Here is a 15,313-nt window from a genome sequence, read left to right on the forward strand (position 1 = left end):
CAACTACCAAGGATACGAGCTCTCTAAGTGTGGGGGGTTTGGCATAAACCCCTAGCCGGTATATTACTAAGCAATGAATATATTCGAGAGGGACATTGACATAGACCCGAGGAAACAAACAACTTATTGACAAAAGATGTGCAAGCACATTGGGAGGGGAGGAGGGCTACTCTGAAGCTGTAATCATGAGCCTCCAGTAGCACCTCTTTTACAATTCTATAGGGGGTCAAAAATCTAATTTGAATGCTTCTTAGGTTTGAACTTAAAGGAAGGCATATGAAGTCTGTCTATTCGAAGTGCACCTTTGATTTCTTGAGGGAGATCATCTTCTTGGAGGAACACTTCATTGTTGGTGATATTGGTAGCATACTTAGCAAGGGAGTCTACAACTGTATTACCTTCTTTGTAGCAATGTTGCACTGTCATACCATGGAGCTCCACATTCTTTTGAATTTTCTTAATAATCTCTTGTAGCTTCCATAGAATATTATCAAGACCAAGAATCATATTAACTATGAGTAGGGAGTCCAGTTCCAAAGTGAAGTTGTGACCAGGGGCGGCTCTAAGGCTTGGCCATTGCCTTAGGCCTCAAAAATTTGAAGGCCCAAATTTGTTTAAATTATTATTAGGAAAAATTACATAAGTGAAGGTCTTTTATTTAATAATTACCGTTTTTAAGTATACTTTTAATTTATTACCATTTTTGTCAACTTTTAGCAATAGTTACTTAAAACAATTTTAAAGCAAATTTGTTCCTTTTCATGTAATTTTTAAACTAAGCAAAAAAAGTGTTGCCCATTCGCTCATATCCTCTCTCTCTTTTCTTTCTACTCTTCTGTCCGAAAATTTTAGGGTTTTGTTGTTCTTTCTTCCCCATTTTTCAGCACAGAATTCTAATGGAAGAAGAAGGAGGAGCACGAAAATCGCCTAGAAGAAGTCCGCGGATACTTAGTGATGTTGGTACTTCGAATCAGAAAGTTTATAGAAGGAGTCGAATGAGGGGTCAAGTTTCATCTCCTACTGATGAAGTTAATGACTGTCCCAATTTTAGTTTGGGAATCTCACAAGGATCGGGTGAGCAAAACAAGGGTGAGCAGAACAAGGGTGAGCAGAACAAGGAGGAGCAGAACAAGAAGCAGAACAAAGGTAAAAAACGAGTTAAAGAGGTGAACAATGTGAAGAAATCGAAAAAAAGATGCGTTGATTTAGCATCTACGTCGAAGAAAATTGTGGACTGTGATGACGATTTTGAGGTTTTACCTCCTCAATTTCAGTCAAAAAAATTGAAAAATAAAGATGGGCAGGAGAAGAAGAAGCCAGTGAAGGATGCAAAAACACGAAATCGATTGCCCAACAATGTCATTCTACCAGAGAGTAGATATCCGGTATGTGATAGTATTTTTCCTAGTTAGTTGTTGTTTTAGGAATGCTTGTATACTGATTACTGCCTTGATTTTGAGATGTAGTATGTGGAATTCATCTTTAATTCAACTTTAGTATGTAGTACTATAATTTTTTTTAAACACTCAAATATGAATGTGAGATATCAAGTTAGGATGCATAGTGTTGCAATGCTAGCTAGTTTGAGATTGAGTCCTGCTGTCTTGAATCTATTAGTAGTTTTATATCTCAGGTTTAAGGGATTGTCATCTGAAGAAATGGCAGGAAGTGAATAGAGCAGGTTTTGCATTTATTTGATTAATAGGTTCACCTGAATAAAGGGAAGGGATAAATAGGATTATGAGTGCTAACCCTAACTAGTTTGGGATTGAGTGTCCTAGTGTCTTGAATATATTAGGAGGTTATATATTGGGCTCATAATGTTCTTCTTAAAAAGTGGCAGGAAGCCATATGAGCAAATGTTTCATCATATATTTGAAAGAGGCAGGGTGTATGGGAATCATGTACATGACTATTTCAATACTCTTCCAATGAAGAGCAGTGCTATAGCAGGAAGCTAGCAGTCACTTTGAATTTGACATTTATGTTTTACTTAATTGCAAAATATCTCTTCTTTGTCTATTGTTTTGTCTAGAATTAGTGGGAGCTTGTAAAATAGCTGGTAACACTTGTTCGTGTTAATTTGGAAAACAGATGGAAAAGATGTGTAAATGAGAGGACACATCATATATTTTGGAGTAACATTGTTTCATGTTCTATCTGATCTTTTCTCCCGCACTCGAATGTTTTGTTCCAATGGATAAAGTGGAAATGTAGGTTTAAATTGCTTTGGAAGTTGGTTTTTCGATATAAAATAGATCTTTAAGTGTATAGGCTGCTTGTGTTGAAGTTTGATAAGTTCTGGGTCTGGGTTTTGGAACCAAAAGTGATCATCGGTGTAATTCATCTTCAATTCAACTGATTACTACCTTGCTTTGATACATAGTATGTGAAATTCATCTTTAATTCAACTTTAGTATGTAGTAACACATTTTTAATTCATGTTTAATACATATGCAGGATCGTAAATTCTGGAAACATCCGGATGTTGTGTATATTTCGAGTAGGTGGTCATCTTACACTAATCATAGTGTCATCGACCAAATCAAACTATCTTTATCTGATAAACAACTTAAGTTGTTCAGGAATACATGTTTTGGTTACTTTCTTGACTTTCCAAAAGCGAGCACACAACTACAAGTTATTCATTGCCTTATAAATAGAGAGTTAAAACACACACCGGATGATGTGTTTGCTATTGAAATAAATAACAAAAAGTTGTTTTTTGGTCTTAGAGAATTTGGAATTGTTACCGGCTTAAATTGTGTTAGTGATGGCACACCTATCAATGTTCCTGATTCTAAATGTAGTTTGTTGAGTAGTTATTTTCTGGAAAAAATCACTGCTGCAAAGAATCATCTACGTGCATTGTTTCTAGCTAAAAAATTCCTAGATGATGACTCAGCTGTTTCATTGGTTGTTCTCTTCTTCATTAATGATTTTTTATTTTCATATGAGGACAACGAATACCAAATTAGTAATAGAGATTTTTACCTTGTGGAAAGTGGACAATTCAATTCATATCCGTGGGGTTTAGATGTCTACAAAAAGTTGTCTGATTCTGTGAGACATGAGCTTAAGTCAACCCATAAATACTATAGATTGGGTGGCTTGCCTCTTGCTCTTCAAATTTGGATTTTTGAGTGTTGTTCAAAAGTTGATGAAGATCTAGCCATTCGGGTTGCTTACTCAATTCCAAGAATCTTGAATTAGAAGACAATTGCCGAAAGTCCATGGCAAAAATATATTGAGAAATGTTTCTTCATGCCTACAAAAAATAAGGTATTTGTACAAAGTTAATACATTTTATGGCATTGTTTAATTCTACTCAAGTTACTATATCTATTTTTATTTTGTTTATTTGGTTTTTCAGTTTGAGAACATAGTGGCTAGTGAAGATGAAGTATCTAAATTCAGGCTTCCTGAACCTCGGGATTACAATGCTGAAATTTTGAAATTGGAGCCTAAAGGATTAAGTCATGGTCTAGACATGTTGACCAATGAAGTTATTGAATTGAGAAAAGAACTTGTAAAGGTATATACAAACTTGACTTTAGGCTCTTTTTTTTCGGAACTTTTATATTTTAATTTTTGTGTTATGGTTTAATATCTACTAGTTGAATGAAAATAACAAAGCACTTGAAGAGAAGATTGATTTAGGATTTAATCAAATCAAAGAATTTGTGGTGAATTCTAACAAACAATTATTGGAGGATATTTCTTTGTTGTTTGCTAAGAATGGTGGTAGCAACTCTGTTATCAGAGAAGTCAGGGAACCATCTAAGAAGCAGTCTGGCGAGACGTTTTCGGGTGGATTAGATTTCAATGGAGGTTTCTTTATATTTTCAATACATTTCTGTTATAGTCATAATATACTTTTAATATGTTTTTCTTATAATATGTGTTAATTACATAGACAGCATTCTCTCCCTGTGTTAATGCATCTGTAAATGAATCAAGAGGGCACGATACTCATGTTATGAGATCAAATCAAAATGAAAAATCTCAAGTGCTTAAAACTTCAGTTGGATTTGCTGACGTTGAAAATTTTGAAAGAGTATCAAGTAAAATAGGTAATGAAGGGTTTTATATAAATATATTACATATTTCATATATGTTAATTCAACTATCTTATTTTAAATATTTTTGTTATGTACAGAGGAAGATGTTGCAGGAATTGCTATTGAAAAAGTTTTGTCAGAGGTTGTTGCTGATATAAATGGTATTAATTTTCTTCACTTCAAATAAACTTCTTTCATTTTATTTTAATAACATTATTAAAATATTTACTTTGCTTACAGTCCAAGAGGTTGCTGATGTGAATACAGTTGGGGCGCAACCTTATGGTAATGTAGTCAACAAAGCCAACATAAATTATAAGTGTTGCATCTGTTGACTGTAAATTAATCAATATGTCTGTTGACATCCAATTTTGGACCTCCACAATATAAATTAATCATTTCGAGCTTCTTCAATTTTAAACGATTTAAAATAATTAGTTTTATAAAATTTCAAAAAAAATAAATAAATAATAATAATATAGCTTGCAAGTTATTTTAACTACTTTTGTCACATTTTATAATTTTTAGATAATATATATGTTTTACATAATTATGTATATAATTATTATATTTTATGATTATTCGAAAATCGTCTCAAAAAAAGATTTTATATTTTTAATATTAGGGATGGTTATAATTTTGAATTAATGAGTTTTATGAAATTCAAAATACTTTCAAGCTATGTTCAAAGTAATTTTATCATTTTTTAATAATAAATATGTATATTTTCTTTTGCAATCAATTTATTTTATAAATATTTGAAAGTCATCACAAAAGATTTTACATGTTAGTTAAATATTTTATTAATTTACTTTAAAGTTATAGTTATAATTTTGAGCTAACTAGTTTATAATTAAGTTAATTATTTTATTTTGTTAATAGTAAGAAGCTCATTAATCAATTTATATTAATTTGTCTTAATTAGCTTTTAGCCAAGTCACCAAGTAAACTCAATTTGGCTAAATCCTTAATTCAATAGCTATAATTGCAATCAATTAGGCCAATTCTCAAATCCAGTCTAACCATTTATTTAATTTTAATTCCCTTTTGCCTCCCTTCAAACTCATTTGTAAAATCAATTTTTGGGCCTTTCATTTTGAATTGCCAGACCCATCAGCCCATCTTTCCAATTTCCAATTCAACAAAAACATTCCCAGCCCTCCATACAACCCCACCATCTCGACCCAACCCGGCAACCCGACCCGACCTTTGTTCCCATATAATTTCAACGTTAACAGCTCTGTACGCAGCAGTCCAAAACGTCAAGCAGCAATAGTCGAACGGCGGAATCCACGGAAAAGGCAAGTGTCTGCCCTCACCAAACCATTCCAGCCCTACCAGCTGTGTTTCCCATCCCCCATAGCATGGATGGACGCCACGTCGATCGAAAGGGCGATGGGTTTGATCGAGGCCGTCCCCGCTGATCTATTCGTCCGGATATCCTGGGATTTTGGGGAAAAATCTTGCACAAACGAGCAGCTTTCCAATCCTTGGAGGAAAAATTTCAAATTGGGGTCGAATTCGAATTCCGATCTTACCCTTTCCCTCAATTCCGAACCCTAATTCCCTTTCTATAAATGCCCTCTTTTTGTTCTCGAGAAGGGGGGATATTAAGAGTTAGCTAAGTGTTGAGAGGAAAGAATATATTTAAACCAAAATTTTTTGAAGTTTCTCGGAGTCGTGTTTCGGTGAACATCGCTGCTCAGCCCTGCTCGTTCCTGTTTTTAGTTCGCTGCCCTCAAAAAGGTGAAATTCTCTCCAAACCGTGATATATATATTTTTCTTCGCTTATGGGTTTAGTCATATTATTTTATTCCTTCTGTAATGATAGATTCTAGTTTGTTTTTCTTTAGCGCTTAATCCATTCAGAATCTTGCCTCGTTCTAGTCTATTGGAAATTTTGTGTAGTTAATTTTCTTGCTATATGAACGTTTTCTTTAAATACCCGCTGGCCGATTTTTTTTCTTGTGTGTAAGTCGTATATAAGAGGGCTTGTTTAGTTCCGATAAGTTTTGGGTGTTTGGGAGATGGAACTGTAGTTCACTTGTGAGAGGACATTGTTAATGTATCAAGAATTTTGCTTTGTTTATGGATATGTTCTCTGATTTTAGACGACCCGTTTGCTACTGATAATCGCATCATAAATTATTATAAGTAAAACTTATTCTTGCTTCTTTATGCTTATGCTTAATGATCTCTGTTAGTGTTCTTTCTAGTATGTCCATATACTTAGCATGTCTGTGAACTCATTTTTTTTGTTAAAGGATTTTGTCTAAGATTGGATAATGACCAGTTAAGTCCTAACTTGGCTACTTTTCTCCTAAAGGTCATGATCGGAATATTAAGAATATTATTTGTGATTTAAGTTTGATTAATATTTTTGAGTATTCTCTCTACTACTAGTTAGCGTCATATTTGGATAGACGTAAGAATTTTAGGAATTAACCGATGTAGTAATCGTATATGATGTTATTTCATTGTTCTTATCCCGATGACTTCATCTCTCTACTCCTCTGATCTCATTACTGTCTCACTGTCTAATATGACCTTTTGTTCAAAACTCTATCATGATTCTTCCTAATAATGTGGTTTAGAATGGTTCATTGTTTGTAGTTGAATCAATGTGAAATATGAGCCTTTCGTTTCTTTTCCTAGATCTTAGTTGTTGAAATTTCATCCTTAAATTATTCAAAGCATGAATCTTTGGTGTTAACCTTCCAATGTACAACATGCTGATTCTTTGACCCCCATGTGAACTTCCAGTGGCTCGATTATGTCCTATTTGTGGCTTTTGTTTTGAGGCAAGGAAAACCGGCTTATTCGTTATTTTCAGTTCATAAGATATTTATCACAAGTTGCTTAAATTATTGGTATATATATATATAATAGAACTGATTGTTTCATTACCATGCTCTCTTTATATTTCAAGTTATCAATTGATTGATGTGATTACTTGCTCATCATAGTCTAATCTGATCTTATTACTTCCATGTTTGCTCCTTCATAAATCTTATTTTTGTGCATATATGTAAGTCTCTGGGAATGTCTATATGCCTAAACTTTAATAGTTAGTGTTAACTTTTTTTTTGTTTCTTTAATTTCTTATTCATGTTTTAAATTCCTCTTTGCCTAGTTTACTTGTCACTACTAAAATTTAATTGCTTGCTCATTGATACAGTGGTTCTCATTTTCTTTCTAAGAAAACCATGGATTAATTGGTCTAACAGTGACTTCGGGTTTAAGTGGTTTAACCACCTTAGTATTTTCCTTTTTTTTTTTTTTTTTTTCAGGTCATTTATTTTAGATAATTGTTTTATCATGTAGGTTTATTAAAAGAATCTGCCTTAGCTTGGCAAAAATAATGAGTTTCTCTTCCTGTGATTCAATAGATATAAAAGTAGGTGATCTTTGGTAGCTTAATATATGATTTATTTGGGTTAAGCTTTAAGGTAGTGGCTTGCATAATATTTGAACTTGTTTTCATTTCTTAGTTTAATGGTATTTATTTTTATTATTATTATTTTTTTCTTTCTCCGTATGAATAACCTTTTTCCGAGGAAATATGCTCCATTCTCATACATAATGTTATACCCTCTAATAAAATATTATTGAATGATAAAATAGTTTATACTTTAATTCCTTGGCTTCAGTTATTTAAATTGTATTGAAAAAAAAAATGTTGATTCTAACTTTCTTTATCTTTGTTTGTCACATATGACATCTATGCGAGTCCATGGTGGACTTCTCTTCCTAGCATCCTCGAGTTGAGCCATAAAGGCTTGATTTATTTGTTTTTCATGGTCTGAGTCAGCCGGGCAAAGAAAACTGAAGCACAAGGCTGGAAAACAGAAAATACGGATATTTAGAGCCGAAAAATGGGTCGTATACATGTTGTATACACAAGTATACACTGATATACAGATCCAAGATGAAAAAAAACATAAGGCGGAGGCGAAACACAGGTGTTTGGAAGCAAGCGATACATGAAAAGAGCTGATATATGCGCTCATATACACTGATATACAGTCGGTATATACAAAAACGGGATTGGGTTAAAACCCAAAAACTTGTAGCGAAATTGGCTCAAAAGGGGCCCAATTTCATTCTCTTTTACTCTCCTAATTATTTTGACTAACTTCATTTATCTCTAACCTTAATTTATTTTAATTAACTTAATTAGATTCCCCAAAAGAGGAGTTATTTTCTTTGTGTTGATCCATTTTCAATAAATTTCTTTCTTTTGTGTCGATTTATTAATCAAGCAAGTAGTCGGTCAAATTTTATCACTTTAAGTAAGTTGAATCTTTTGTTCAAAAAGGAAAAAAATGTTCTTCGGTGCTTCTTCACTTAAAACATATTTTATGCATTTTAAATTATTTAAGATAGACAATTTTCTTGAATAAACTTAAAAATAATTAAAGTGTTTTCCTTTCCTTAGTCATTTTGTCAAAAAATAATATTATTAATAATAATAATAATTTAACTCAATTTAATCTCCAACCAATTTAAAATGGTTTAAGTGCAAATTATTATTTTCTAAAATGATTCAATTAAATCTTAATTACTCTAATTTTGTTAAAATCTTAATTGACCAAGTTGTCACAATTAAGTTCCAATTTTTTAAAAAATTAAAAAATGCGTCATTTATTTAATTATTTTCTCAAAGTTAATCAAATATTGTAAATTTCTTATTTTTATGTTAAATCATTATTTTCCTAAAAATAGTCAAATATATTTTAGTCAAGTCGCAGGTCAACCGCATGTTAGCGGGCACTTCGAATGCTTAAACCCTTCTCGAAGTGTAAATTGAACCACGAACTCTCTTTGGTATTTTCAAATGATTTTTTCTGTTTAAATCTTTAAAAATTATAAGTTTTCTTAATTTCTTTAAAAAATTAAGTGGCGACTCTTTTCTAAGTATTTTTCTCAAATTGTTTTATACTTAGAATATTTCAAAAAGTGATTTTTCTAGAGATAGTCAAATTACGGCACAACAATGTCTATTGTATGCAGATGCAACAGAGAATTGTCAAAAACCTTTGCATACTCTTGATGATTTTATTTTTCTTGATGAAGATCTTTCTAAGATCAATAGGACCGAAGAATCGTATCTAAAGAAAAGAGCCCCTGTTGATCAAAACAAAAAGAAAGTGACACCGAAGAAACGTGGCAGAAAGAAAAATCCAGGAGAGTTAATAACATCTCCCTACACACAACATTTCGAATCTGGAGGAACTTTATGTGTAACACGTCAGTTTTTTGAGACAAAACATCCTTTTTCATATGCAACTGGAGGAGATAATGAATCGGATTTGATCGATTCATTCATTAAGTGGCTTTATATGGGTACAAAGAAGAGGTAATTCATTTTGAAGTTTGTTGGTTAATTTGTTACTATTGAATAACTTACATAATTCATAATAGATACAAGTTTAATTCAATCTATAGAACTCTCTCGTTACCTCTAATTCACAATAGATACAAGTTTCTTAATTCACTCTTCTTTAGTTTCCTTAGTTACCTCTTTTTTATTTGTTGCTGTCCCGTTTCTGAGTATTTATGTTGTAATTTTTTTATGTTTTGATAGGGGAAAGAAACCTTATACAGATGCTCTTAATGTTATCAGTCCAGCATTTGAATTAGGTATTTGTAATGTAGCAGAAAGACACTGGTTTTTCAAATTGGCACATTCTGGACAAGAATGGTGTGATGAGGTTAGTTGTATAAAGTTTAATTGGACGTCAATATTTGTTATTCATAACGCTTGCCATTCTAGGAGTCATACTACCTCTGCTGTTGAATTTCCTGAATGATTTGTCTAGTGAGCACCTTTGTGTTCCTTGGGTTGAAAAATTCTGTAATTTCTCTCCTGCCATATGAAGTAGATTATTGCTACTGCTTGTGTCATTTTATACACTTAAGTTTCTATTGCTTTACTTGTAGCATGCATTGTAGCCCACTCCAGCTATTCAGTGTATCCTGTGCTAGCTGCTCCTATTGATGGATAGTTAGTTCAATAATTTTTGTCAAATCACATTAGACTGAATAGGTGCTGATGTGTTTCAGATTCTGTATTATATAGTGAGCAAATTGAATCACTATGAATTCCCTATTGTTCCGACATGTCCTTGTTTTTCAACACTTCTTTAGGTAATTAAGAGAAATATTTGTGACCAGAATGCTTGGATAGAGGTTAGAACACATTACACCAATTGTAGTCTCCTTGTGTAAGATAACGTCTTACCATCCACGTGTTTATTTTTCCCAACATTTTATATATAAGTGGTTGACACTTACTAACTGACAACTTCTTGGAGACTAATTGAATCTTGTGAGAATTTTGTGAATCTTGTGTGTTGCAATATCACTTACTGAGTTTCTTGAGGTTAATTGAATGTTTGTTTCTTGAGACTATTTCTTTTTTACATTTCAATTCTAATTTTTTGCAGCATATTGATGCCATTTTCTATTATCTAAGAAAGAAAGGAAAATATGAAGTCAACAGTAATGTTCGATTTACGACTACTGATTGTGTGTTCAAGATGAAAATTACTATTTCTTTCTTTCAACTTTGTGATGCTCACGAGAATAAGAAGAACTATAAAGTAAAAGATTCTGATGATATTGCCAGGTATATATGAGGACGTCGTTTGTTGGCAAGCACTTCGTGGGATAAAGTGGATTATATTCTTTTTCCACTAAACATTAAAGAGGGTTGTCATTGGATTCTTGTCGTATTTGATATTGGGCAAAGGTCTTTGGAGGTATATGATTCATTTCCGGCAAGGGATGGGGTGAATTTTGAGGTTAAAAATATTGTTGAGATGCTTTCAATTGTTTTACCATATTACTTGAGTGTGGTCAAGTTCTATGATAAGCGTCCCGAATTGAAGGCAACACTGAAATACAGTGGAATAGATGAGTTCGAGAAAATTGAGTTTCACTTCATAACTAAAGGTGTTCCCAGACAACAAGATGACTCGCTGTAAGTATTATCAAATAGGTATTCTTTTTTGTATTAAGTAGATATTTTGATAATAATTTTATATTGAATTTTTTAGGGACTGTGGAGTTTTCGTTGCTGCATTTGCGGAGTTTGTAAGTAATGGCCAACATATTCTAAATCAACAAGTAAAGGCAGACATTCTCCGAAAGAGATTTGGAGCTATATGATGGGAATATGCAAGAAGGAAGCAAGCGAGTGACCTTCAAAGTGAAGACGAAAGACCGGAAAGATAAAGAAATATAGTTATATTAGTTAGTATGACTGTGAAAACTATATGGTGTAAAAACAGTTTGTAGTTAGTATGGCTATGAAAAACTATATTGGTCTATTCTTCACTTTTTGATTGCTTAGCTTTTATTGAACAAATATGTGTTGGCATGCAATGGTACTTGCTTGCACGAAAGATGTTTTTTTTCGTATTTGGGTATTTGCGAATCTCGTAGTTAGGTGTAGATTGTACCAATTCGTATTTGGGTGTTTCAACAGAGATTCAACAGCAATAAGGAAACTAAGCATTGAGGTAATCAATAGTTAAAATGTATTACAATGTATTAAAGTTGAATTAGAAGAGTGAATTAAGAAAAAAATTGAAACAAATAACTAAGGAAACGACGAGAGAGTGTTCTATAGATTGAATTAAACTTGAATCTATTATGAATTAACCAAGAAAATCAATCAGAAGAGTGAATTAAGAAAGAATTTAAACAAGTCGTCAAATCATAACAAATCAACCAACAAACTGCAAAAAGGAATTAAACTTGTATTAACAGTGTATTACAATGTATTAAAGTTGAATTAGAAGAGTGAATTAAGAAAAAAATTTAAACAAATAACTAAGGAAACGACGAGAGAGTGTTCTATAGATTGAATTAAAGTTGAATCTATTATGAATTAACCAAGAAAATCATGGTAAAACAAATTTTATTTCTTATTCTTATTCTTGATCATAAGGCCTAACATTTTTGCAAGTCTTCCTGTTGTGATCTTGTTGTCCACAGTTGCTACATGTAATTTTCGGCTTCTTGAATCCATCTTCTCTCAGTTGTGTATGTCTTTTATTTTTTGGTCTTCCCGGAGGTCTCTTTCCATGAGGTGGAAGTACAACCTCTTCAAGAACATGTGTTGGTGTGTTCCATGTGCTTTCATCTGGCAGGGGATCGATTTGAAACTGATATGTCAGCAATAAATTTTTTCTTGTATAGTAATCAAAGCAATATTTCTCATAACCAGTGTGCTTTATTGTTAAAACAGCCAAAGCATGTGGACATGGCAACTCATCCAATTGAAATCTCCCACATGTGCATGTACGTTGGTGAAGACAAACTGTGAATTGTGTAATACCATCAAGTACGGTATACACATATTTATTTGTCTCTACAACCTATGAAAAGAGAAAAATATAATCAAGAGAGATGTTAGATATGAATCAGAAGAAAAAATATTAGCAAAAATAATTTACAGATCAAGCATACCTTTAATTTCTCTGATGCAGTTTTATTGCGCCGCAATATATTTTCATACTTTTTCTCAAGGTGAAAACCTGAAAATGTCGCCTTTGATCTGTTATTGTTATTCCATTTCTGGACAAGCTGTCTCATGAATTCCAAGAGGTGTAAGACTGTAAGAACTTTGGCATGTCTTGTTCTTGAATTGACTGATTCTGCTATATTTGACGTCATCATCCAAGTTCTATTTACTTCAGCATGCACACACGACCATTTGTTGTACCCAATGTTCAGCAAGTAATCTTTGACCCTCTTATCTATTTTCTCAACTATTGTCATACACTGATTAAATTCTGTCATGGTGTATGTTTTTGCCATAGAGTAGAACAACTCAGTTACCCTTTGCTGACTTTTTCTGAAGTTTTTCATTATGTTTTGCAGTAAGTGCCACATACACGCAAAATGAGGTACTTCATCATAGACTCTCGAAGCTGCCTTAATAATGCTTGCATGCCTATGGGAAACGATACACATCTCTAATCTTTGACCGAATGCGTCTCTGAATTGCTCAAAAAACCACCTCCAAGATGCATCATTCTCTGAATCAACAATGGCATAAGCAAGTGGCAGTATACTCCCTACACCATGTACAATTTATTTAATACATTTTTACTGCACTTATAATTCATTTTTAATTCATAGTTCAGAAATTCAATATAGAAAATACTAGTATCATATTCGAAAGTCTCACCTGCTGCATCTAAGGTATTAACGATTAGTAGTGTCCCTTTGTATGCTCCTTTTAAGAAAGTTCCATCAACAACTACAATTGGTCTACAATATTCCCATTCTTTTATCGAGGTGAACAAAGCTACAAACGCATATAGAAAACGGTCATCCTCTGATTTGTGAAATCTTATATGGGAACCAGGGTAAGTTGTCTCTAGTATGTGAAAGTAGCTTGGCAACTTTGCATATGATTGAATTGGATCACCCCGGACTAATTCAAGAGCTGCTTCTTTAGCTCTCCATGCTTGCATATATGTGAGTCGCACACCATATTCAGCTAACATGTCACGTTGTATATCTTTTGGTGTGTAAATAACATCTGGTTTAGCACATTTACCGACAATAATACTCCCAACAACACTCTTAGTTGCTTGCATTTCCGATAATGAATTATGTAGCAACAAACATGTGTGTTCACTTTCAAATTCTCTAATCTTGAACATTTGAGATTTGTTCAAGCTTGAAGCTCGTAAACTCCAACTACAGTTTTCACCTAAGCACTGTATCGAATAGCTGTTGAAAAAAAATTAATATACAATCAATAATTTAAAGTGACTTAAATTTAGGTCTTACCTGATTGAGCTTGATCTTGTTGTCTTGAATTGAAAATGCTTAAGAATAGAATGTCTTTTTAGTGCACTGGTGAGGACATATTTATTCTTATACACTTGATCTTTCTCAAATAAAGAGTGATTGGGATTAACAATGATGCCTGGTGCTAATTCTTTTAGCCCATCAACTTCCTCACATGATCCAAAGCCAATTAACCCTATTGCTTCACCAATACCATTAAATGTATTAGAGAAGTATGAATTGTGTATAACCCTCATATCTTCTGAAGTGTCTGAACATAATAGTGGAATGAGTGTAGAATTAGTCTCCAAGTTGACTGGTTCAGTTGTTGTGACACACAAAGGGTATCTTGCCATATCTCGATGTTCCTTTTTGGTTTCAACATATACTTTTACCCCCATATCATTATGAATTTGAATTGGAGGAGACCTTTCATCAATTTTATATCTGATTTCAACTTTACTTGTTGATGTGTCTATTGACAATTGAGTAGCAATTATAGAAACGAGGGTGGCAAAGTTTGATTCCGTATTTATCAACACATCATCTGCCAAGTAATTAGTATATTTGTTGCTAGGATCCCATCGTCCATTGAAGTAAAGCAGCACAGCCAGATTAGTCATTTTTTTTCTGCACATTATTAAAAGGTGTGCAGATTAGTCTATTTTTCATTGCTTATGTAATGAATTCTCAGGTTAGCCTTTACAATTGTATCTAATTCAATTATTGTTCAGTTCAGCAAATGTACAATGTCAATGTTTCTGGGAGATATTAATACTCTTATATAAAAGTCTATGGGGGAGTATATACATCCTTCCAACACACAAAACTCAAACTGGTGTGATAAGCAAAAAGAAAATGGAAGCCACAAAGATGAGCAGCAAGAAAACAAAAGATAGATGAGCATTTTTATTGGGGTGTGAAAAGATCCAGAACTGAGGGAGTACATACCAGATATCCACACCCATAAGAGTCCTCACTAGTTGGATCATTGCAAAACATAAGAATCTGGACTAAAAGCTAAAGTGCCAGAAGGCAAGCACAAAAATAAGTTAACAGTTAAAGTGCCAGAAGCCAAACTCATACCACATAGAACAGATGACTAGAGATGCCAGCCTCAACAACTCCCCTGCCAGTGCCTGTTGATATCCAAATTGTAGTGCAAGCACAAACACCAAAATGGCAAAGGAATAGTGTGCACAAGGGAAGGACAGGGGAGTGTTCTTGTATTAAAAGTGTATTACACTGTATTAAAGTTGAATTAGAAGAGTGATTTAAGAAAGAATTTAAACAAATAACTAAGGAAACGACGAGAGAGTGTTCTATAGATTGAATTAAACTTGAATCTATTATGAATTAACCAAGAAAAGCAATCAGAAGAGTGAATTAAGAAATAATTTAAACAAGTCGTCAAATCATAACAAATCAACCAACAAACT

The 15,313-nt window shown here is 33.0% G+C and overlaps 3 protein-coding genes across 4 annotated transcripts; 2 read left to right on the top strand and 1 right to left on the bottom strand.

Moving 5' to 3' along the window:
- The first annotated feature begins 876 nt into the window (after positions 1-876).
- On the top strand, positions 877-11,387 carry LOC125876610 (uncharacterized). Of its 2 annotated transcripts, none has more exons than XM_049557830.1 (2): positions 877-1,385; positions 11,123-11,387. In XM_049557830.1, the coding sequence occupies exons 1-2, from the start codon at positions 897-899 to the stop codon at positions 11,165-11,167; spliced, it is 534 nt and encodes a 177-aa protein (XP_049413787.1). In that variant the 5' UTR covers positions 877-896; the 3' UTR covers positions 11,168-11,387. The 2 variants fall into 2 exon arrangements, 1 of the variants encoding a protein (XP_049413787.1); XR_007447516.1 differs by lacking the exon at positions 877-1,385 and adding an exon at positions 10,976-11,046.
- LOC125876609 (uncharacterized) lies at positions 3,265-10,702 on the top strand. The gene is made up of 9 exons (XM_049557828.1): positions 3,265-3,282; positions 3,374-3,535; positions 3,618-3,831; positions 3,921-4,073; positions 4,160-4,222; positions 4,302-4,346; positions 9,075-9,420; positions 9,649-9,775; positions 10,511-10,702. Exons 1-9 carry the CDS (start codon positions 3,265-3,267, stop codon positions 10,700-10,702), a joined length of 1,320 nt encoding a protein of 439 aa, XP_049413785.1.
- Positions 11,388-12,001: 614 nt separating the features above from the next.
- LOC125877284 (uncharacterized) lies at positions 12,002-14,497 on the bottom strand. Its single transcript, XM_049558624.1, has 4 exons — positions 13,875-14,497; positions 13,264-13,814; positions 12,540-13,150; positions 12,002-12,448 (listed from the first exon to the last, which is right to left on the bottom strand). The coding sequence occupies exons 1-4, from the start codon at positions 14,495-14,497 to the stop codon at positions 12,002-12,004; spliced, it is 2,232 nt and encodes a 743-aa protein (XP_049414581.1).
- Positions 14,498-15,313: the final 816 nt, after the last annotated feature.

Source organism: Solanum stenotomum, chromosome 9 (assembly GCF_019186545.1).
Source record: "Solanum stenotomum isolate F172 chromosome 9, ASM1918654v1, whole genome shotgun sequence".
Taxonomy (NCBI): Eukaryota; Viridiplantae; Streptophyta; class Magnoliopsida; order Solanales; family Solanaceae; genus Solanum; species Solanum stenotomum.